At 42.2% G+C, this 25531-nt stretch overlaps 1 protein-coding gene across 1 annotated transcript in view; it reads left to right on the top strand.

The window, feature by feature from the left end:
- Positions 1 to 25000, top strand: part of LOC112431168 (protein NLRC3-like) — a 101718-nt gene extending 76718 nt beyond the window's left edge. The window contains exons 7-8 of the mRNA XM_076882551.1: positions 24017 to 24190; positions 24867 to 25000. Of these exons, the coding sequence (XP_076738666.1) occupies positions 24017 to 24190; positions 24867 to 24879 (187 nt within the window). The 3' untranslated portion in view covers positions 24880 to 25000. The remainder of the gene's footprint in view (positions 1 to 24016; positions 24191 to 24866) is intronic.
- Positions 25001 to 25531: the final 531 nt, after the last annotated feature.

The following is a 25531-nucleotide window of genomic DNA, read 5'->3' as shown; positions in this document are numbered from 1 at the left end:
CGGTTGACAAGATTGTTTTAGTCTTGATCAGTTGCTCATCATTGAAGCGTATGCCTCCGTTCCGTGGCGGAGGAGGGGGAATAGCTTCTATTTCTTCTTCCGTAGCTTTTTCTGGAGCCGGGGGAATGTTTTCTTTATTCTCAGCAGCTGCTTTCTCCTCTTTTATTTCTGGAGCTGGGGGAATGTTTTCTTTATTCTCAGGGGCTGCTTTCTCCTCTTTTATTTCTGGAGCTGGGGGAACATCGGCGTCTTCTGGAAGTTTTTCAGCCAGGGGCTCATCATCTTCTTCTTCTTCTTCTGTAACTGTGTAGAGAGGATGATCATCATCATCATCAGCTGATTCAACAGCTGATTCATCAGGGGAGGAAACATCCTCTACAGAGGGGGTCTTTTCTTTATCCTCATCATTCTCAACAGCAGGGTCAGTATCCTCTTTTTCATCAGAGGAGACAGAAGGAGGGGAAGGAGGATCTTTTTCATCATTCTCATCATCAGCAGCATCATGCTCTTCTTCATCATCGAAGCCGAAAGGAGAAGGAGGAGGAGGGGGAGGAGAATCTACCTCTCTCCGGGGTCTTTTAGCGGCAACATCTTCCTCTTCAGGAATGGGAAAATCCTCGTTTGCCTCTCCGATAGCCATCGCAACCAGCAGCTTCAGCACGGCCCAGTCACTGGGAGTCAGCTTCACAATGCTGCTCGATTCCGTCAAGCTTTCTCCTTCGTTCAACTGATAAAGCCATAGCTCCCCTGACTCATATTTGAATATGTAGCCCCACTTTCCACAACCCTCAGCAGGCAGAGGCCATTCTCCCCGCAAGTTTCTCGGTGCTGGAATTTGGCTGCGGAACATGAAGACGCTCTTACTTCTTCCTTCTTTCCGCGGAGTGGCGGTTGCTTCGGATCTGGTACTGTAGACAGAGACGGGCGTATCGCTGATAATCGACGAGGCCCACTCGCTGCTGCTGCCACCCATGCTCGAGGGTTCTGCGGGAGAGCAGATTTCTTCGCCGTCCAAGTAAACAGGACCGCTGCTGGGCTGCAGAAGGAAATCCATCTTGTGTGTGTGACTTAGAAATTGTGACGGACTCCTCCTCTCTGCTTTTTATTCTCCTCCCTCGCTGCAGTCCCTCCCACTAAAAACTTTTTTTCCCAACAACAGATGGCGCTCTTCCGGAGGTTTCCCCCTCCCTTCTCAGGATGCAATTCGACACGCTTAGCAACAGATGGCGCGCTTCCGGAGGTTTCCCCCTCCCTTCTCAGGATGCAATTCGACACGCTTAGCAACAGATGGCGCGCTTCCGGGGTTCACCCCCCCTTCTCAGGATGCAATTCGACACGCGGGGGGTTTCCCACCCCCCTTCTCCGGATGCGATTCGTCACGCTCATTACACGCTTCCGGGGGGGAGGGGCGGGAGGTCAAAAGGTCGTGATTAGGGCCATCAATCACTTCGGATCAAATTTTGTCATAAGCTGTATGGTATTAACTCTCTCACAAACTTTTCTTTTATTGTTGTAATTTTAATATGTTTGTCTGGAACAGGTCTCTCTTGTAAATGAGACATTGAGTCTCAATGAGCCGACCTGTATAAATAAAGCTTCAATTACAAAGTCCTTTGTTTAAAAGTTCATTCAGCTGCCAGTGGGACGTGCTGTGGCTCTATCGGTTGCTGAGCCTTTATATTGTTTGTTAGAAACTACAAATATAATGGCTCACTGTATTTCAGAATCAGAGAAACTTTATTAATCCAGGAGGGAAACTGAGTTGTCATAGCAGCAAATATACAGGAAACAACAAGCACTCATATAAAGTGAGTGTAGAAACAGAGTTATGATAGATAAATATTCAGATAAATAGAGAAATACAGAAATATAGGTATAAATTGTTACGAAATCAGTTTTACCCCGGTTCTTTTATTCGTCGAGGCATCCAGAGACGGCACCAGAACTCAGTAGTTATTTCACAAAACCTTTATTCATCTTCATTTAAGAATAAGAATCTTTACTCTTTAATGTCACAAATTCCTCTTTGTATGTAACATAACAACATACATGATACAGCTACAGCAACTGAGGCGAGGAGAGAGGCAGCAACAAGAAAACTGGAAGAAGGAGACCAACAACACCACCTGTGGAAATCTTTCCCCAATCAATCATCATATCAGCATTTCATCAAAAGCACACATGCTCCGACCTGACAATGCAGAGGTGTGGCAAAATCATTGAAATCATTTAATAAACAAACGAGTGCATCAAAAATAAGAGTGGAGCTGCAATGAAAGAGAAGTGAACTTTCTTCAGTCAACACAAAGTTTTCCCTCACAGGTGACATTTAATTAAAGTGACTTTATTACCACACACACATTCAGAGGCAGTCTACAGGAGCAGAGCTGCAGCTATTCAGCAAATGTCTCCCTGCAATCCTCACTGCAACACCTACATGTGAAAATGAAACCACCTCTACTGTTCACACATGAAAAGTCGTGTGAAGAACCAGTTTTCCTCAGATCTCTGTTTTAGTAACTCTGAAGTCTTGTCAGAAGAAACTTTTATGCTTTAACTGCAGATGTCTATTATTAAAAGATACCTCCATTATAAAGTTTGCAAATGCATTAAAATGTTCATATATTTTTGTATCACATGCCATTATATCCTGTCATGTACACATGCACAGGAGCCTTACAATAACCTCTCTGCTGAGAAGGCACATAACTTCGAAACGCATATCAAAAGAGGAACAAACATGCAGCTGTTTGTTCCAAGATATAGGCCCCACACCCACACACACACACACACACACATACATATATACTCATGCTGATAACCAAGCTTGATAAACAGGAAATGCTATGCAACTGCCTCTTGGTATGTTATAAATAAAGCTGACTACAGTGCCTCGGTGTGAGTATCACTCGATCACTCACCCGTGCACGTAGCTCTGTGAAATTCCTTTTGACTGTCTTGTATTCCTTCATCGTATTTTAAAATGTCACACACCATTGACAAGTCTGAACTTTTGATTTTTGCATCCTGTTTGTACTGATAACTGTCAGTGGATTATTTTGATCCCAAAGAAATCTTTAACACACATGTAGTGATGGGACGTGTGCACTGAAACAATGGTTAGGAAACAGAAATCGCCTGAGAATCTGCTCATGTTTAAGATTTCTTCTTTACAAACATTTTCTATGGCTGCTCCCAGTATGACCAGTGATACAAAGCATGGGAAATGGGGATTAGTTCATTCAGACAAATACACTTTTTAAAATGTAAAAATAAAGAAATGAATCAATAAAATAAAAAGTCAAAGAAATAAAAATAAGGGTCTGAGGCGTCTGTCTCACTGTATCCATGGCAACAATTGACTTTCTGTTCCTTCATATCAGAACCACATCTTTGAAATCCAAACATTTAAGATTCAAATTCAACCACAGATGTGTTCAATTAAATATTAAATGAAGCAGTGCAATGTTTTTATCACTATCCAAGTTTGAACTCTAAGTAGAAGATTTAAAAAAGCAACACACACACACACACATACACACACACACACACACACACACACACACACACACACACACACAGTATGCAGACATGATTTAGGTGATGATAATATAACGACTGCACATACCCGTGGGATGGTTCATGTCCTTTTTCTTTCTCTATGCAATGATGAACTTCTTGCTTCAGGACCTTCTTGATGAATTTGTTTTCTAATCCACAGTTTTCTACCTGATCTGTGTGTTTGAAGTAAAATGTGTTGCTTCAAATGTAAAAGTTAAACAGACAGAAAGCATCAACGTGGACTTCAATCAGTGTTTTGTGTTCATACAGGTCAGCTGTTGCACACAGAGGTCCTGGATTTACACTGTGCCCTGGTTCCTGTGTTTCTGTATGTAGTTTAGTCTAAAGTGGATCCTCCTCATGCACAGACTGAATTATCTGTTCAACAATCAGCATTTCTGATTCATGGATTTCATTTGTTTTTGCTAGTTTTGACTGAGATTTCAACATATCTGTGGTGGCATCTGTTCAGTGTTATGGAAGTTTTACAGCACTAATCTCACTTCACTCTGTAACATGACAGTGAACAATATTACTATTAGAAAGATTATTAGAGAAGCCACAATCAGATGATCCCCTATGAGGTGTCCTTGGTTATAGTGTGAAGTCATCTGAGGGGAGAGAAGAAAGAAACATTTCAGTGTTAATGAAAAAGTCATCAGTCTTCTTATGGGAAGAGACCTCCACCAGACCAAGACAGGTAACCATCCAACACGTTCTCATCCCAAAACCTAACAGACCGATGCCATGTGACAAATCGATGCTATGTGACTATTAAATTCCCTTCTTTTGAATTCTTTTGGCGACAGAGAAAGACTTCCGACTCAGAGTGGTCAAGTTCAAAAAATGATCTTTATTGTACATTTCCGGAAACAGAGACCTGTAGCCACTAACACACGCTCAGGTCTGAAAGCATTAGAAGCCAGAGTGGGTATACATAGTTCTGCTATAGGTCGCACACAGACACACACAGTTTCCATCAAAACAACTCCTTCTGCTCTGACTAATGTGTGTGTGTGTGTTACTTCTGCTTTTTCTGTCTGGTTTCCTGTATTTTATTAATATGCCTCTGCAGCTCTGCACTAAACTTCCTGTTTCTTAACCTCCCCTTACTAAAGCCTCTGTTGCTAGGCGACCTGTCACAGACTTTATTACAAAGTACAAAAAACAATCCAATCAGAAAATAAGCACTAAGAATATATATTTATTTCGTAACAGTCTCCCCCTTTTGAACTCATTTCATGAGTTAACCTAATGAACTGACTCCCTCAATAACTACTGTGAACTAAAAACAGATATAATTAACTTTGTCCTGGTAAAAAGGTCCAACATTACTTTTGTCAGTCTATGGAAACGATCTCTACTCAGTGAAACGTTTCCTCTTTTAAACATTTCCTCCTGGTTTCTAAGCACACACTTACAGTTCACTTCATTTGTCCCTTCGCCCCCTTTAACGGGTGGAGCATATCCAGTCTGAACACTGTGTTTGGGCGATTGACATAAAAATCATACAAACTATTACTAAAGCTAATCCTCCCATTACCCTTCATTACTTTGTGCTCACATTATAGCCTCTGTCTAACAAGCTTTTAATGTTCTTTCCAATCTGAACAACACATTTTCTGAGAGGTTTCTCTGCTCTGTGCTTCTTTTGGGTGCCCCTCCTCTTGGGTCCTGGATTCTCACCAACCCCTTCGTGGTTTTGCTGTGGTTCTGGAATCTTCTCCTGTAAAGGACAGAAAAGGAAAACACCTCTCTCTGCTACGCCTCAATAATCTAATATGTTCATCAATTCTTCTCTTGATTATTCAAAGTTGGTTCAAAACATCACATTCGGGACTCTCTAATCAAAAGGATTAGCCTAATTATTATTTCTGTGTGTAAGCGTGTTTGCATTCACCCCTAAGCACTCTGAGTCCTTTTCCTACCATATTTCAATCCAGACAGTCATGCTGAACGAAGCTTATGACCTTCACAAGACTGAGTGGCAACTCCTATCAGTGCAATTGCAATGTGTGTATGAAAAATGATTATAAGCGCTTATTCTAGTAAAAGAAATCATAAAGAAAACAAACATTTTCAATCAGTTAAGCTTAAGCATAAAAGCAATTACTTATGCCTAAATTTTACCGTAGCTAAATGATCAAACACACAAAAAGTCACACACTGATCATATAATCCATTGTTTCAAATTAGACCTAAAACTCCCCCTTTTGACACATCTTCATGTGTCAAACAAAAGCACAACTAGAAAATGAAAAGAAAAAGGTTCATCAGATCATTTCTCAGGAAACCTCAGCGATTCTCCTCTCGAGTATATTTGCTCCGGGCCTGCAAACCTGTGTTTAAATAATAAAATCAGTTTAATTATCATGTTCGATCTTTTCAGCTCCTGGCTCCATCCAGAGCCTGCATCCCCAGAACGACCTAGAAACAAAACCTGTATATTAGCATCAACTTCACATTTAAAACTCAGTCCCCCCCTGTCCTTCCCTCACTGTGATCCACTCTGTGCTATAAGAAGCTAAACTTAAAACACAACAGTTATCAGTCATGTGCTTCATATAAAATTTGCGTATGTTTTAGTTTCACGTTGATCCTCTGAGTGTCATGGTACTTCTTTTAATTTGACTTTATCAAATCGAACCAAAATAGGCTTGCTGTCTTTACTTTGCTCGTTTTCCTCCAGCACCACCTCGTATCACATGCCCTTTCCCTTGGACCAGTGTTTGTTATTCCATAACTGGATTTGGAATGTGACAAGTCCACCAATCCCCTATATAACTCCTACATTTGGCTTTGGTTCTATTTTCCTTCTATAAAATGTCATTGACTTCTACAGTGGCCTGCTTTGGTTAATGGTAACATCAGTAACATCAAACATTTTCTCCCCTTTAGCATTTGGCATTTTCCCAACAATATAATGTGACACCATCATCTAAACCCAGTCAATAAAACAACATTTTCTTAAAGCAAACATCAGCAACCCAAAATTAGCCGCCCAAGGGTGGAGTCTGCAGCTCCACACCCTCATGTGAACCTTTCGGTCTCCCTCTCTCTCTTGTGCTCCTGCTCCTGCCAAAAGCAAAGCAAAGCATCCACCCTTTTCTTACCGGCGTCGTGAATTGTTTGTCAGCATCTACTCATCCTAACGTTGGTCCAGTCTTTGTCTCAGTGTCAAGTCAGTCAACACTTTAGTCCACATGGTCAGTCCAGTCACAGTCCAGTCACACACATCATGCACACGCATTCACACTAGATCTTGCTGATAGTGGAGCCTCACGCGCAAAGCATCAGATTCTCCACCCTCATCAATATGAGCTCATTTATTTGTTGTTTCTTTTGTTTTTAGAAAAAGAGTTCTTTATGATCTTGGACTGGATTGACTCGCTGCAATCCTTTTAGACAGGAACTCGCAGGTTCCCACAGGTGACCTTTTCCTCAGCCCATTGTAATCTGGAAAAGCTCACCTTATATTTGCTCTCACAAATTGTTTAACAGCGCTGTTAATTCAACCTTGCAGGCCTGCTTAGAACAAAAAAGGAGAAAAAGAGAGCTGATTATTAGCTCATCAGAGCACAAAACATCATCACCAAAGGGGGCGACACCTGACAGTTTTCTCTAAGTGCACTGTTACAGAAATAATGAGCCGCTCCTCGACATGTCCATGTTTAGTAAAACTCCCTCTATTGAAATAAGAAAACAAGCCAAACCTAACTGACAGAATTAACCCATCACTAAAACAACAACCCCAAAAATCTTCATCACAGAAAAGTTTTGCTTACTAATCCAACAATATGTTGTGGGAATTAGAACTTTCCGGGCCATAAAGCTTTTGCCGACTCTTGGCTTAACTAATACTTACATAGTCTGAAATCAGACTTAAAATCACTCCCTCTGTTCATTTTGCCCACATCATATTTCAGTGGTTGGCCTCAGGTTCTTCAGCTTCCTGACAGTCTGAAGTCAGCTGACAGAGTTTCACCTGCTAAATACACAGAAAATCTTGTTAAAGCCGCACAGTTTGCCCAGCAGTAATATTCCCATTAAGCCCTTTCTAAACACTTTATAACAATGTGTCATCACTAAATTATAAACTTCTTCTCCAAATCTGCACGACAGACTTTATTTAATTGTCCTGCGGCTGCTATCATATATTTTACCAAACAATTCTTCTCACACAGTCACAGATATATTTCTCTCAATGCAAACTTCACTCATGTCTCAGACAGGAAACTTGAGTTTTTCTTTTTTCTTTTTTTTCTGTCCCCACTCATTCAACTGATTTGCATATTGAGTCACATCTCGAGAAGTTGCCCTGACAACAGAAATGCATATTCAAACATTGCTGCATAATTCAATTATTATTATTTTATTTTTATTTCTACAGTCGTCACTTCTTTTGCTCAATCAGCTGGAAACCACTTCTAACTCACTATTTTAAACCTGCTCTAAGCTTCTAATCCCTGGTTGGTCCTCCCAGTCTCTTTTTCCTCTTCACAACAGTCACTCTATTGTCCTGCAGCTTCCTGAGTTATTCCTCAGCTTCAGCCTTTAAGTGTGTTAAATCTACACCATTTAGCATTTATGTCATGTATTCACATTCATGAGTGTAAGCATGTCTTCATTGCGTGTATGTTGTGTGTTCATATTAATATTGAGTGTAAGCTGGTCTTCGTTGCCTCGATGTGTTTTTATAATCAGATTTAATTCCTGCATCTTTGCGCTGAACTGTGGATTCAAACTGTCTCACTTCTGATTCTCTCCAAAAATAATTTCACATGTGACAATTTCTACATGTGTGTTTTCTATTTTTCTATTCATTTATGTATTATTAGTTTATTTATTTCTTTATCTCTCTCTTTTTTTTTTTCTTTACCTTTCTGTTGTGATGCTCTGGATGTTTCTAAACCCACAAATTCAGCCTCAGTGTTCAACCCAATTTTCCTGTGCTGTCACTTTAACACGTCCAGCCTTCACCTCTCACCGGTCCTCGTCCCCTCTTCTCTCAACTTCCTGTGTGGCCTCCCAAATCAAACACAGGCCCAAATCAGCTGTTTCTTCTTCTCTGTTCCTCTTTTCAGTCTTTTCTTGGCGCTTAACTCCCAGCATGGCAAATATGAACTCAGACAGTCCCATCCAGTGGTTTCACACAGTCATGTCACTGGTACACTTTCCAGCTTGTAATTCAGAGCGCATGTTTCCATCAACATGCTGCTGGACCCTTCAGTGTCTTTTTGCCTGCTGTTAATTCTTCAAGTCCACGGTGTTGTTCTCCCTGTCTTCTCTCTTCATCAGGAGATTAACTGCCCTTTAAGCTTCTTCTGAGGATAAGAACAGGATGAGAGGTGAAGCTGTGAAATTTTAAACCAAAGCCTGTTTTCGTCCCAATTCTGTTAATCTATCATTTTTCTGCTGTATTCTTCCAGGAGGTTGAGCAAGTCCGTGGGCACCTGTATTAACACACTAAGACATTTATTTAATATCATTTTCATTACTATTACTTAGCACTTTCATTGTCTAATTCCTCTGTTTTCAATTTGAAACGTCTCTCACAAGCTCACAAGCTATATTCAGACTTCCTGCTTCACTTCCTGCCAGACACACACACACACACACACACACACACACACACACACACACACACACACACACACACACTCTTCACTTTACTGGATTTTCATCCGTTTCTACAGCCTAATCGAGCTCTTATTTTATGTTCACACTCTATATACCCTCTGTAACTCTACTAATTTTAATATAAAAGAATGCACCCTCAGCACACACACACACACACACACACACACACACACACACACACACACACACACACACACACACACACACACGTACTAAGCTCTTTCCATTTGCAAACATTAACCAAACGACATCCATCAAAATCCTCAGCGTGGTTAGCAGAATTCTTGCACACTTGTACAATACACAATAATCAGACAACCCAAGTACACACAGACACAAACACCATGATCCCTACGGGGGTTTTCTGGCGCCCAACGCCCGGGTCCAACCCTTATGCCCCTTCTACTGATACCAGACCTTTCTTACATAATTTCGACAAATTTAAAAGCCTCTAAGCCCAGGTCCAACCTTGCTGGTCAATCAACCCGCTTCGGGAACGCCGTCACCGATAATGGTCAAATTTCTAGGCCCTATATTAATTTAAAAGTGCTCCCCGCAGCTTGACCGGAAACTCCACTTAACCAGCGTCTCAGTATTTAACTGGTGCCTGAAGCTTTACTTAAAGCTTTACCTGTCACCCGCATTGAAATGCTCACGCCTGAGCCAAGCTCTTCACTCAAACAGCGCAGGAAAGAAGTGATCCTCGACCACTTGGTTATTAACGGGAGTTCGAATCCCCGTGGGAACCACCCGGGCTAACTGGACATCGCCAGGCCTGACTGCACGTCCACGATCAGGAGTCGTTGTCACACGCTGAACACTGCGCTCCTAGGAGTCCAACCCCAGTCCTAGATCAATTTAAATACATTTAGAAGCACCACTGTGGACTGTCACCGCCAGTTTATTTATCTGATGCTCGGGTCCAACCCTATAATCAATTTGGGAATTAAATCCCTTAACCGAATGTCCTAATCTAATCTCTTTTCTTGGCTGATGTAACACAATTGACACACATAACACATCAACTTTAAGCACACGTCACATCAACTTTAAAATTCACCCCAGCATTAACAACAATAAGCTTTCATCAAATATTCCCCAGACTTTACTTTTTATTTATCACAAATTACCCAAAATCACCATGGACATGTCACCCGAAATCTACTTAACAGATTTTATAATTTCACCACTACTGAGCCAATTTAATGGTGAACATCATCAGCTCGGCGAACAGATAATTTAGAATTCATCCAATGTGCACAATTGGCTTTTTTCTTTGAACAGGCTGTGCCTACCTTTAAATCTTTTTAGACCAGTCTCCTGTTCACCTCATATCAGATCGCACCATAAGACGAATTTGTCCTCTCAGCCACAAAAGAATCCAGGTCATGGCACCAATTATTAAATTCTGTTCTTTTGAATTCTTTTGGCGACAGAGAAAGACTTCTGACTCAGAGTGGTCAAAGCTCAAAAAATGATTTTATTTTTACATTTCCGGAAACGGAGAACTGCAGCCACGAGCACGTACCCCAGTACTAAAAGCATTGCCAGGCAAAATACGCATACATAGTTCTGCTATAGGTCACACACAGACACACACAGTTTCCATCAAAACAACTCCTGATCATATTTTTTTATGTACTTTAATAATGAAGGTTTGTAAAGCAAGGCCACTTTTGACTCACAAACTAAGTGCTCACCCAGACTGAAAAACAGGAAGTTAGTGTAGAGCTATACAAGCATATTAATAAATACAGGAAGCCAGACAGAAAAGAGGAACTTGTACCGTATAAGGAGTTGTTGAAACTGTGTGATGTGCAAAGTACCAAAATAACACCTATATGAGACACATTTTTAGATTCTAATGTTAGAGATCCTGCAACTGCTGTTGGGCTGTGCAGGGCTCTCTCTTCCAGAGGATGATTGAATAAAAAGAATTATAAATGTTTTGACCACTATGAGTCAGGTTTTCTCTGTTCTATCATGGGGATCAAAGAATCTGGTTTTAATATTTGGTGTTTCCCGCCCGGTTCCCTTTGCAACAGAGAGAACAAATGTGGCCGAAGGTTGGATCTGATATGAGGCGAACAGGAGACCGGTCTAAAAAGATTTAAAAGTAGGCACAAACCTGTTCAAAGAAAAAGCAAATTTGTGCATATTGGATGAATTCTAAATTATCTGTTCGCTGAGTTGACGATCTTAACTATTAAATTGGCTCAGTAGTGGTAGAACTAAATTCTTTAGAATAAAGTAAAGCTTTGAGGTAATGATAATGAAACTTTGAGAATGACAGTACTGAGTTAAAGGTAATATGGTATTTCATGGTAAAAGAGAAAAAGAAACAATGTGTGTTTAAGAGAATATAGGACAATAGGGAATTGGTCATTGGTTTGTCCCTATTGAGTATAAAGCCGGGCTTGGACATCAATAAAATTGCTTGTGTGGTTTTGTGTGGTGTTTTCAAAGAGATTAAATTGTTTAGAACGGGGCGGGGATCCCTAAGAAGTGCATTTGCTCAGAAGGTTACGCTTCAACTCTGTGCCTGGACGCGGGTCAGAGTCCTCCGGGGGAGGGTTAGTTCGGTTAGCCACCGCGAAAACTGGGGGCATTCGTTAATAGCTAGTGGTCACAGGACCATTTCTTGTCATCCGGGATGATTTAATGCACTTGTTTGACTGAGAGAAACCGGGTTTCGGGCGTGGAACCTTGACTTATACCTATGGGTAAAGTTTGGGTTGGTTGACGCTTTTAAATTGACTTAGAGTTTTAGAAATCGGGCCACAGTCCGGGACTGATACTGGCAAATTGGTCATAAAGAAGGTCAGACCCTAGTGGTGGACGCTTCATAAAGTAGGTCAGACTCTGGTGAAAGACGCTGCCGTAGAGCGGGTCAGATTCCAAGTGGACGCTGCTAAAATTTGTCAAAATTGAGTAGGATTTTGTGTTGAGTATGTCAGGGATCCCTGTGTTTGTTGTTATGATTATAAGACGTCTTTGTAATATAAAATAAACATTTTTACATTTAAAGGCTTTGCAATTTAACAGTGATTTAAGGCTGGAAGGATGCTGAGAGTGTGTGTTGAAATGAAAGTGTGCATGTTGTGAAATCCTTTTAATCATTGGTGATTCTATAAATATATTGCTGTGAACATCGCTGAATTTGTGGGTTTTTAGACGCTGGCTTATTTATATTAGAACATAATAAATAAAGTTTGGGTTTCTTTTAGTGAATTTTGATGAATTGATTTATTTTTTGGTCTATAGTGGATGAATAGTGCATACTGCATATATTGTGTCGGGCCTAAACCCTGAGGCATTAAAGACAAATATCTCTATTTAAATAGCAAGTATAGGCAAGAATTTCAGTAATAAATGTTGGTGTGACTTATTTTTTGATTTTGGTGTGTAATGTGAGAATTGATTAGAGGTTTTAATTGTTTTTCTTTCAGTTTGAGGTCGTATACGCACTTAACAGGGTGCGGTCTACTTCTTCTTTCTGATTCTAAACAGCATGTTTGATGAAAATAGTTTATCACAAGTGTGTGATTCTAAGTGTGTGAACGTTGTGGGTACTGCATCTGAGTGATTCTGTGTGATTTCTACAAAATAACAAATAAGTAATAATAACACTACTGGGGTGAAGATCGTGGGTTCATAGCAGAGTGCGTGAAAAAAGGAAGTCTGAGAGAAGAGAGTGTGTCTGTGTCTGGCAGGAAGTGAACAAAGTTCACTGAAGTTCTAATCCCCATAACATATTGATAGATTAATAAACAAAACGTGTCTGGTATTAAGATTTTTGTGGTTGTTGTTTTAGTGATGGGTTGATTCTGTCGGTTAGGTTTGGGTTGTTTTCTTATTTTAATAGAGGGAGTTTTATTAAACATGGACATGGTTAGAACTGGGCCCTTTAACATGGTAACAGTGCACTTAGAGAAACCCTGTCAGGTGATGATGTTGTGTGCTCTGATGAGCTAATAATCAGCTCTCTTTTTCTCGGTTTTGTTCTAAGCAGGCCTGAAAGATTGAATTAACAGCGCTGTAAAAATTTTCGGGAGAACAAATATAAGGTGAGCTTTTCCAGATTACAACTGGCTGAGGAAAAGCCGACCTGTGGGGACCTGATCAGGTTGTAAGTCCCTGTCTAAAATGATTGCAGCGAGTCAATCCAGTCCAAGAGCATAAAGAACTCTTTTCCTAAAAAACAAAACAAAATAAAACAAATGAATGAGCTCACGTTGCTGAGGGTGGAGAATCTGATTATTTGCGCAGGAGTCTCCATTATGTGTGACTGGACTGACGATGTGGACTAAAGGTTGGACTGACTGGGCACTGAGATAAAGACTGGACCAAGGGTAGGATGAATAAATGCTGACAAACAATTCACCACGCTGGCAAGAGAAAGGGGATGCTTTGCTTTGCTTTGCTTTGCTTTTGCCATGAGCAGGAGGAGCGCAAGTCTTAATTCTGGGGCTGCTGATTTTGGGTTGCTGATGTTTGCTTTGAGAAAATTCTGTTTTATTGACTGGGTGTAGATTATGGTAGTACATTATATAGTGGGGAAATACCAAATGCTAAAGGGGAGAAAATGTTGGATGTTACTCATGTTACTATTAACAAAAGCAGGCCACTGTAGAAGTCAATTAAATTTGATAGAGGAAAATAATTACAACCAAAGTAATATTTATGAGTCAAATAGGGGATCGCTAGACTTTTCATATAAAAATGCAGTTATAGAATAACAAAGACTTGTCCAAGTGACCAAGGTTTTTTCCCTTTAAAACAGTAAATTATTAAAATAGCTGGTACTGGAGGGAGACAGGAGCAAAGTAACGACAGCATATATATTTTGGGTAAGTCTGATAAAGTAAAATAAAATGTACCATTACATTAAGAGGAGCAGGAAACAAATGGGAGACCAGTCCTGACGGTGGATTACACTAGGACTGAGGTCCTGATTGAGCGTGTCACCGGCTTCAGTGACAGTAACCTCTGGCTGGACTGGGTGGCTCAAAATGCTAAAGAACAACATGTATCTGATTGTGTTGCCTGTGCTTCAGCTAGACCACATTTGTTCACGGAGCCCACACCACTGTATCCAGAGGACAAGTGGGGCTATGACTGCATGTTGCAGATGACTAGAGAAGCGGTGAGCACTGGCAACTGCACTATCTTGTCCAGCTTATTTCCCCTAATTCACAAGCAAACACAAGTAGGACCATTCATGCCCAAACGAAACAACTACACATGCTTTAAATTCTCAACGGATACGGTAAAGTACAAGTTGGGAGAGATTGACCCAAGTTGGTGCTCTGTCACACTCACAGGGAGAACCACAAACAAAGTAAGCCAAACGAACACTTTAATTGGAACATGGGCAAGAAGTGGGCTCTATTATTATTGTGGACGTAACACCCTTTTGGTTCGTGCACATATGGGAAGTGAAGGGACGTGCGCAATGGTGCAACTCGGAGCTCCACTCATGCTAATTGGGAACAAAGTAAAAGCCATACCACAACGCGACACACGCACATTGGTGGCCAGATGTAAGAGACACATTTTGGCAAAGAGAGGGACACAGGGGATACATGCTTATGACCCTAGAATGAACTCGCCTACCTGGATTGACTCAATAGGAGTGCCCAGGGGAGTTCCAGATGAGTATAAACTAGTGGACCAACTAGCTTCAGGATTTGAACATATGTTCATATGGATAACTCCAAATAAGAATGTTGATCGCATAAACTATGTTCATTATAATGTGCTGAGCCTCTCTAACCTGACCAGAGATGCCATGGAGGGGTTCACAGAACAGTTGGGTTCGACCTCACTGATGGGAGTGCAAAATCGAATGGCCCTAGACATGTTGTTGGCGTGAAAGAAAGGGGGCGTGTGGTGCCATGTTTGGAGCAGTGTGTTGTACCTTTATCCCCAACAACACTGCTCCAGATGGCTCAGTAACCCGAGCTCTGGAGGGGCTGAAAACTCTGTCTAAAACCATGCATGAGCACTCGGGAATTGACAATCCGCTGGACAGCTGGATGACCTCAGTGTTTGGGAAATGGAGGGGTTTTTCATGTCTGCAATGTTTTCTACTGCCACTTTTTAGCGATACTGGTCACCTGCGGTTGTTGTCTCATTCCTTGTGCCACAGGACTGCTGGAAAATGTAATAACGAGGGCAGTGGACCCTGGAACGGTGGTTCTGGTGGCCATGATGCCATTGATGGACTTAGAAGCGGCCGAATGGGCCGAGGAGTGACACAACACGAAGTGTGGTGACCTTTCTTTTTGAAAGGTCAAGAGAGGGAATGTGGGAATAAAGAAAATACTTTACTGCTACAATATAGCCTTCATCATTAACACTGCATTAAAATGTTTATTAAAGCTACTGGCATTAGACTAAAACTTTTATTAAAGGTGCAGCTATAATCATTGCATACACACATTGCATATTGTGCTCATGAAAGAGTTGATGCTCAGTCTATTCAAGGTCTTAAGCTTCGTTGGGCGCAATGTCCCGATGATCTACTGTGTAAGTGACTTGGAGCAGCAGAAGGTTAAACCGCATACATGCTTACAAACACAAAAGATTTAAACATAGGCCAGGCCGAGGGCCTGGAATTCATTTTGCTTCTAACTGCATTTGAGCTGCCTAGTAACAAGTGACAGAAGAAGAGTCAAGAAATTGTAAGTCCCCAGGAATCATCTGGAAGGTGAAACAAATTGCCATGTATGGAAGAATGTGACAGAAAGAGGAACGTCTCTGTCTGTTTTTATGCTGATAGGGTGATGGTGTATATCTGACCCTGGGTGTGTTTAATAAAATTAAAAGTGTTGCTCACACACATAAAGAACATTGAGATCAAGTAAATTAAGATTAATTAAAGATTAAGTAAAGTTAATATAAAGGATAGAAGGATTTTTAGAATAGGATCCTTTACAGGAGAAGATTTCAGGACCACAGCAACTACAGGGGTGGCAAGAATCCTGGAAGCCCCAGACCGAACAGAACCAACCAGAGAAAGGGGAACCAAAAGAAGCACAGAGCACAGAGAACCATAGTTCCAGAAAATGTGTTGTTTAGGAAATTTAAAGCTTGTTAGACACAGGTTAAATGTGAGCATAAAAGTAATGAAGAGTAATGAGAGGGACTTTAGGAATAGTTGTAGGATTTCTATGTTATGTAAATTGCCCAAACACAGTGTTCAGGACGGATATGCTCTACCTGTTAAAGCGGGTGAAGAAACCAGGACTAAGTTTTAAAGATGAAACTCTATAGAGGATGTTTTCCAAAGATTGACAAAATAATCTACGACCTTTTACCAGAAAAGCTAATTGTATCTGTTTGGAGTTTACAGTGAGCACTGAGGGAAGTCAGAAGTGGGTTTAAATTGGGATTCTGGGTAAAAAAGGGGATACAACAACATACAACCCGTTGAGGGGACAGATAGAGTTGGGCAATTGAAAGGTTTCATTTTGTTTAGCATAATCTCTTTTGTTATATTTTAGCCTTTTAACATGCAGGTAAACTTAATGGGATGAATCAGGAATTATGTCGTGTTTCTTAGGAAACACGAAAAGGGGGAGAACTGCCATGTTATTAATATATTCTTAGTGCTTATTTTCTGATTATATTGTTTTATGTACTTTAATAATGAAGGTTTGTAAAGCAAGGCCACTTTTGACTCACAAACTAAGTGCTCAGCCAGACTGAAAAACAGGAAGTTAGTGTAGAAATATACAAGCATATTAATAAATACTGGAAGCCAGACAGAAAAGAGGAACTTGTACCATATAAGGAGTTGTTGAAACTGTACCAAAATAACACCTATATGAGACACATTTTTAGATTCTAATGTTAGAGATCCTGCAACTGCAGAGACCTCTTCCCTCTGACCCCTCCCCAAACCCTCAAACCCTCCTACCCACCTCGACATACAAACTCTGTGTGGCTTCACGTGTTCTGTTGATGTTTACATGATCAAAATAACTTGAACACAAACACAAACAGACAAAGAGGAAGACCGTACCGGAAGGAAAAACACTACAAGTCCCAGCATCCTCTGTGTTTAGGGAGCAGCAGTGAAAGTGAAAGTATTGAGCCTCCGTTGAGAGGAGGAGGAAGGTGGAGCTGAGGCAGGTGAGTGTTAACATGAATATGTTTCTTCTTATGACATAAAATAATTCCACGCTGTTCGTGTCTGTGGGTGAAATGTGAGGCCGGTCGGCTCCTCTGAGCGCTGGTTTCCTGTAAGTAGAGAGGAAGTGAGTTTAGCTGAGCCTCCGTTTAGTGTGAGAGAGCAGGAGGAGAGTGAGAGCTGTGCTGAGGCAGGGTGAGTGTTAACACCGCTCTGACATTACTGTGTCTCTGTGGCGGGAACAACAGGCTCCGTCAGTGGAGGCAAAAATAATCAGACTTTGGTTTTTCAAAGGAAACAACTTTATGTCGGAAGTTCCCGCACGCTCATTGGATAACGATGTGTCAATCCCGAGTTATTAGCCAATGAGCGTGCAGATTCACAGAAAGACCCGCCTTTATCACGGGAAAACTACAATGGCGACAGAAACTCCGTGGGTGGAGTTCAGGGTGACGTAATGAAACTGTGACGTTTGAGCCACTTCCTGTTCTCAGTCCCAGCGTCCTGATCACCGAGGTTTCTGTTGCTCTGATATCTGATATTGATTATATTGGTAAACAGGCTGTAGCATAAACATCAGGTCTGTTCTGAAAACTGGCTTTATTTTTTCAAAGTAAGGGAATATCTGTGGTGTGATACCGCGGGCTCATGGGCTAAGGACTTGGATTGACAAGTCAAGCGCAGATGATTGTGTTGTTTCTTATAAAGGCTTGTGTGTGTGTGCCTTCACAGTGGACATAGATGGCTTCTTTCATTCCTCTTTCAAACCATCTGTCCTCTCTGCTTCTCGGATGAGAGTTGAAACGTCTTCAAGTAACTTAAAGAAGTCCAGACGCTTTTCTTTGCAAGCTCCTTTGACTACGATGACCTGGATGACTGAGAACCTTCACAGACATATTGCCGTACATTTTGGGAGGAACACCCTTCAACTGGTGCGGGAGTATGAAAGGGAATCAAGGAAACTAGCGGATTATAGGAACCATCTCCGTTTCAACCTAAGATGTAGACAAAGCAGAGTTGTTCCTAAGAGCCTGCGCCTTGGATCCACTGTCAGGGGATACAGAGCAGACTTGATTCTACAGAGAGCACAAAATCACCTTTTAAGTGAAAGGATAAGACAGGTCCATTTCACCATAGATGCCCTCCAGATCAAGATCAGCCAGACCCTGCAGGAACTGGAAATCCTTCTACCCTCTCCAATCTTAGAAGAGGTTTACAAGTTTGTGGACAAGGCTCAGCGGGCCCAACACTCTAAAGGAAAAGAAAGACAACGCAGGAAATTTCACACCTTGCTTTCAAAAACACACACTCCTCATCCTGAACCTACACAACCCAGAGAAGAAAATACACCTGAAGTCAGTCAGGAGAAATGGGTTAAGAACTTTTCAGACAGAATTCTCACTGAACCTGAAAAGAGAGTATTAGCCAAAGGACTCAATTTTGCCATTTCTCCACAACAGTTGCCCATAGTGGACCTCATCACAGCCACAGAATCTGCCATACGGATTAATAAATTATCACAGACAGAAGCAGAGCAAATCAGGATGAAAGTCTCAGCCACACTCTCCAGTGCCAAAGTCCCTCCATCCAACCTCACAATACAGGAAAAGAAGGCCGTCGCTTCCCTGAGCAAAGACCACAACATCACTGTTTTACCAGCTGATAAGGGAAGATGCACCGTGGTCCTAAACACTACAGATTACCATACAAAGATCAGTACTCTCCTCAGTGACAACAATACCTACGAAACCTTAAAGCAAGACCCCACAAGCAGCTACAAAAAGAAAGTTATAGCTTGCCTTCAAGACTTTGAAAAGGACAAAATTATTGACCGCCTTACATATCACCGCCTTTACCCAGGGGGTGCCATACCCTGCATCTACGGACTTCCTAAAATCCCCAAGGAAGCTGTCCCACTCAGACCCATAGTCAGTAGCATAAACTCAGCCACTTATAACATTGCTAAACACCTTGCTACCATCCTTGCTCCTCTCGTGGGGAACACCCCACACCACATCAAGAACTCCACCGACTTCACCGACAAGGTCCAGAAACTTACCCTGGATCCAGATGAAACCATGGTGTCCTTTGATGTAGTCTCTCTCTTCACTTGCATACCCACCACGGAGGCCGTGGAGACTGTCAGAAAACGACTACGAGAAGACAGCTCCTTGGAGGACAGGACCAACTTCACACCCGATCAGATTTGCACCCTGTTAGACCTCTGCCTCACCACTACATATTTCAAATACAACGAAGGCTTTTACAGACAAAAACATGGCTGTGCCATGGACTCCCCCGTGTCACCTATTGTAGCCAACCTTTACATGGAGGAAGTGGAAAGAAAGGCTCTTGGGTCTTTCAAAGGAAGAGTACCCAGCCACTGGTACAGATATGTGGACGACACCTGGGTCAAAATCAAGACACAAGAAGTGGAATCCTTCACTGCGCACATTAACGCTGTGGATAAAAACATCAAGTTCACCAGGGAAGACACAAAGGACAACTGTTTGCCTTTCCTGGACTGCGCTGTGCACATTGAAGAGAACGGCAACCTCAACATCGAAGTTTACCGGAAGCCCACACATACGGACCAGTACCTCCTCTTTGACTCCCATCACCCTCTGGAACACAAACTTGGAGTAATTAGGACCCTACACCACCGGGCAGAACATGTTCCCTCTAAGCCTGAAGGAAAAAAGAAGGAACACACACATGTAAAGGAAGCACTCAAAACGTGCGGCTATCCTACATGGGCGTTCTTAAAGTCAGCAAAGAGGCACAGAAAAGAAGACCAGACACCAGCGAGGGAGGATAAGAAGGACAGACGCAACAACATTGTCATCCCCTATGTAGCCGGTGTATCAGAGAAACTCAGGAGAGTTTTCTCCAAGCACGACATCCCGGTGTACTTCAGACCAAGCAACACACTCAGACAGAAACTGGTTAACCCGAAAGACAAAACTCCTAAACACAAGCTTAACAATGTGGTGTATGCTGTACAGTGCATTGGAGAGACCAAACAGCCACTTCACAAGCGCATGGCACAACACAGAAGAGCCACCTCCACAGGACAAGACTCAGCAGTCCATCTGCATCTTAAGGATAAAGGACACTCTTTCGAGGAGGCCAATATTCACATTTTGGACAGAGAGGACAGATGGTTTGAAAGAGGAGTGAAAGAAGCCATCTATGTCCACTGTGAGCGACCATCTTTGAACAGAGGCGGGGTTTACGACACCAACTCTCTGCCATCTACAATCCAGTTTTGAGATCCCTTCCCAGACGCCTTGGCTCAGGCGATTAGAGGATCATCAGGGGGTCCTTTTGTCCCTCTGTGGGGGATCACTCCCACTAGGTTTATATCTGGGACTCTCCACCATTTGACCTTAGAACTGAAGAAGCTTCTCGGATGAGAGGTGAAACGTCTTCAAGTAACTTAAAGAAGTCCAGACGCTTTTCTTTGCAAGCTCCTTTGACTACGATGACCTGGATGACTGAGAACCTTCACAGACAACTTGCTGCTAATACACAACATTTCATCATATTTCCTCATAACCCTGTTTTGTCTGACCATTTGATCCCATTTGAATTTGCAATAAAGGATCCACAGAGTTTGGTGACAATAATGACAGTAGATGTTTGTGTGAAAGTGCTGGAAGCAAATGAGTGTGTGATGTTCTTTCAGTGTTGCACTTTGTAGACGCTCCCTGAGCACTGGTCTCACAGCCAGCTGCACATAGAGACCAGTGTTGTTAGTCCAGGTCAGAAGATGACTTGTTGGAATGAAAATGAGCTTGTAGTTTGTCTGCTTTAATAATGTGACTGGAAAAAGGTGTTGGATTTCAAATATGTCCATTTCTTTCACACTTCACCTTTAAAAGTGAAGCCTTGTGGTTCCTGGAAGGAAAAATACGACTTTTTCAAGTCTTTGTCCTGTTTTTATGAGAAATGTACGACTTTAATGTGAAACATTCAGAGTTTTTTCTCTTGTTGTGTTTGTTTGAAGCTGCTTCCTGTTGGCTTCAGCTGTTTGGAGTTTCCATTTTCTAAACTTCTACATTCTGAACCTTCTTCAGCTCTGAACAGATGATGAAACACTGAATGATTTCAAGCTCACACTTTGTCTAATAAACTTACATCTTTCATTCTTTACACAGATTGGAGAACTGTGGTCTGTCAGAGATCAGCTGTGATTATCTGGTAGCAGCACTGAAGTCCAACCCCTCCCATCTGAGAGAGCTAGAGCTGAGCTGCAACAACAACCTGCAGGATTCAGGAGTGAAGCATCTGTGTGGTTTCCTGGAGAGTCCAGGATGTGGACTTGAAACTCTGAGGTCAGTCAGCATGTTTTAGTTGTGCTGACACTAAACTGCAGACATCAGGCTGATATTATACTGATCCACACTGAGGATCTTCATGGTAAAGTCTGTTTTCTTCTTCTCTGGTTTAGTCCATTGACTGCAGCAGAACAATGTTCACATTTCAAACCTTCAAAGAAGAAGAAAAATCCTCCACTGGATAATTCACTGTGAAACTCTCCAACTCTTCATTCCACCTTAAAGTCTGTCTGACACTGAAATCCAAAGCAAAATGTGCGTTTGCTTTACAGACAGCAGTCCAACACAAACATACACACATCATCCAAAACACAGTCCAACATCCAAATCTCCTCCACTGCCAGCATGAATGATGGGAAAGAGAAGGAGGAACACTCTGACATTCAGGGTTAGAATGAGTTTCATGAAGCAGACTGTGAAGATCAAAGCTGCATTAGAAAGCTTACATGAATGAATGAGTGGACAGAAGTGGACAGAGATCATCTGAAGCACTTCAAAGGCTTTAAATCAGCACATTTCTCTTTATTCTTTATCAACTCTGTTAGTTTCTCTCAGTTTTCTGTGGAATGAAGCTAACAGCAGGCTAATAAGACGCTGACCAATAGGTTTCTATTAAAGGTTGTAATTTGTATATGAAAAAGTGCTTTGGCTCAGCAGGGATCAGCTTACAGGTAGAATACAGCTGCTGGATGGGATTAGCATGTCATAGCTATCTACCAAACTGCTAACTGGGGGATTTCAGGCCATCTATGGATCATTTTTACTAACTGTTTATTCAGCTTAGGCTCACAGGGCTGCAGCCTGTGCCCTAGCTGTCATAGGGCAAGAGGCGTGGTCCACCTGCACAGGTGAGCAGTCCATCACAGGGCCAGCAGAGAGAGACAGAGAAGCACTCTCTCACATCCACACCTACAGCCAATTTAGAAGCACCAGTGAACCTAAGCAGCATTTCATTGGACTGTGGGAGAACATCCAACCTCCACAGAAAGGCCAACAAGCTTCAACCTACAACCTTCTTGCTTTAAGGCACTAGTGCGAACCACTTTCCCCATTTCAGCCCAAATCCTGCATCTTCCTGTTTCTGACTCCAGGCCAGCTCCACTAACACTTTCTCATCAGACACTGCCACCTAGTGGAGGAAGTCTTAGTTCCATTTGAAGCTTCAGATTACAGTTAGTTCCTTTACAAAGAGGTGGAGGTGGTGGGGCCACAGCACCATCATCACTGAGTGCCATAGGACACTTAACCCTTGTTTCCATATGCTGGGAACTTCCTGTTGTTCCAAGGAGGACTGGAAAATGTGTGAAAACCTCCCAGTCACTTCCTCACAGCACACTTCAATCATTTCCCTCCCACAGCATCAGGACCAGGGCTTTTTCTCTCTTTGGTCCCACTAAGAGATTTCCACACAAACACCTCATCAGTGGGACTCTCAGAGCTACCAGCCCTTTGCTACAATCAAAAAGCTCTTCATTGAAATCAATGATATCAAAGCTGGAATCAAATGAGTCCAAGTCTTCTGCTGATTCAGCATCACATTCATCTTTGCTCCTTGTCCTGCATCCCCACCATGGACTTCATTCTTTTCCAAGCCAGCCTTGAGTGTCCTTTATTCAGCTCATCCTCTGCTTTACTTTTACACCTGATTTTAGCTGCTTTATCTCTCTTTCAACAAGTTTCTGTGCCTCAATCTTTTTCTTCTCTCCCTCATAACAAGACAGCTTCTTCTGCCTGAGAACATGTTGGAGTGATTTACTAATCCAGGGCTGCTTATTGGGGAAAATACTTCCTGTTTTCAAAGTAATCCCCATTTTTCCCAGAAAGAAATGTAAGTAGAAATCGATGATCTAAGTGAGAACATGAGCCTTTAAAACGTCACCGTGGGTGCAGTCAAAGCAGTCCCTCAGTCCCAGTATAGAGTCTTTGGTCCAGACTGGAACAACTGTGTGCCCAGTTTGAGCTCTCTTCAGTCCTGTGACCTGACAGACCCAGAGGGGCCATCACATCACATTTAGAAGCTCCCCTGATGGAGCCACAACACATGTCCAACACTTAGTCTGTCTTGTTGGACCAACTGGAAGAAATGATTCAAGGACTTAGTCACAGAACAGAGATTCAAATCTCCAAAATCCAACTGGCTGCATCAGGACATATAGTCTGAAACTCTGCACAGTTTCCTGTTTGAAGCTGCTTCCTGTTGGCTTCAGCTGTTTGGAGTTTCCATTTTCTAAACTTCTACATTCTGAACCTTCTTCAGCTCTGAACAGATGATGAAACACTGAATGATTTCAAGCTCACACTTTGTCTAATAAACTTACATCTTTCATTCTTTATACAGATTGAGGCTCTGTGGTTTGTCAGAGATCAGCTGTGATTATCTGGTAGCAGCACTGAAGTCCAACCCCTCCCATCTGAGAGAGCTGGACCTGAGAGGAAACAACCTGAAGGATCCAGATGTGAAGCAGCTGTCTGATCTTCAGCAGAGTCCAGACTACAGACTGGAGACTCTGGTGTAAGTAGAGTGATGGAGTGAGTGGGTGGGTGGTGTCAGCAGTATTGTACTAAACACAGTCAGTATGAAACAAAGATCCAGTGTTTCCTGTAAAGCTGCAGCTTCTCAGTGAAGCTGTGAGAGGAGAATGGTGACAGGCTTCAGGATTGGACACAAACACTTCCTGTTTCTGACCTTTATGGTCACCATAGTAATGGCTGACACGCTCTGATCAAACACTGTCAACAGCCAATCAGCTCTCTGAACAAAGCAGCACGCAGACCAATGAATGCATTCATTTCCAAGTTTAAAGCAGTGAAGAACACAGTCTGTAGGTGAGGAAGAATTTAGTGAGAGCAGATGTTTGGATGGAATTCCTCCAGTTAACAGCTGGAACCGTCCATCTGGATTGTTGGGCTTGTTGTTGGGGTTCCTACAGAGCTCAGAGTGGACACACCAAGGTTCTTCTAATGAATGAAAGTCCAAACTCAAACTAGGAGGGAAAAACATTTTCATCAACTTCAATAAAAATCCAAAGATTAGAAAAAGTGAAGCAACAATGAGTCCTAGTACAGTCCCAGCACTGAAGTCCCTGCTGCTCTTTATACTGGATGTGCTGCATCACTGACTGACAGCTGATGAAGAGTCTCTGGAAACACTCGTTTATCTCATCTGCTCTTCCTTCTTCTCTCTGCAGGTGGAGGATATGATGGTAAACAGGACGGTGTGTGTGCTGAGAGAGGAGGAGCTGTGTCCTGATGATCCAGAGAGGTTGAAGCAGCAGCAGCTTGTGTGTAGAGACGCTCTGACTGGGCCATGTTACTGGGAGGTGGAGAGTCAGCAGTGACTGACAGAGGAATGAGAAGAAGTGCAGATGACTGTCAGTGCTGCAGAGTGAACTGCTCTGAGAACAGCTCCACTGTCAGACACAATGTAGAGTCCAGCATCATCCCTGTGTGTGTCCCTCTGGATCTGACAGAGGATCATCAGTGTATCTGGACTGCTCTGCTGCTGCTCTGTCCTTCTACAGTCTCTGCACAGTCTCTGTCTGACTCTGGCTTCAGACCCTCCTGGATCAAACTCACCTGGAAAGACTTTCAAACATCACTCAATAGATTTGAATACAGAATATATTTGATATATACTGTAGATGTACTGTAGAGTTGCAGTTTGTCACTTGTAAATACAGTCTGTGAGCAGCTGTGAGCTGAAAGATCTTTCTAGAAACAGGAAATGTTTTCACTCTTCTGTTGCTTTTTCATATATTTCCACAACATTAATATTGATCCCACCTGTCTCACCTGTTTCATGCTTTTATACATAATAACAGGACACGTGTGATCTGAGCGCTGCTGTGGTTGC

This window comes from Maylandia zebra, linkage group LG3, assembly GCF_041146795.1.
Source record: "Maylandia zebra isolate NMK-2024a linkage group LG3, Mzebra_GT3a, whole genome shotgun sequence".
In the NCBI taxonomy this organism is placed as follows: domain Eukaryota; kingdom Metazoa; phylum Chordata; class Actinopteri; order Cichliformes; family Cichlidae; genus Maylandia; species Maylandia zebra.
Note: the sequence above shows the minus strand (reverse complement) of the source record. Positions and strands in the feature narration are given on the sequence as shown.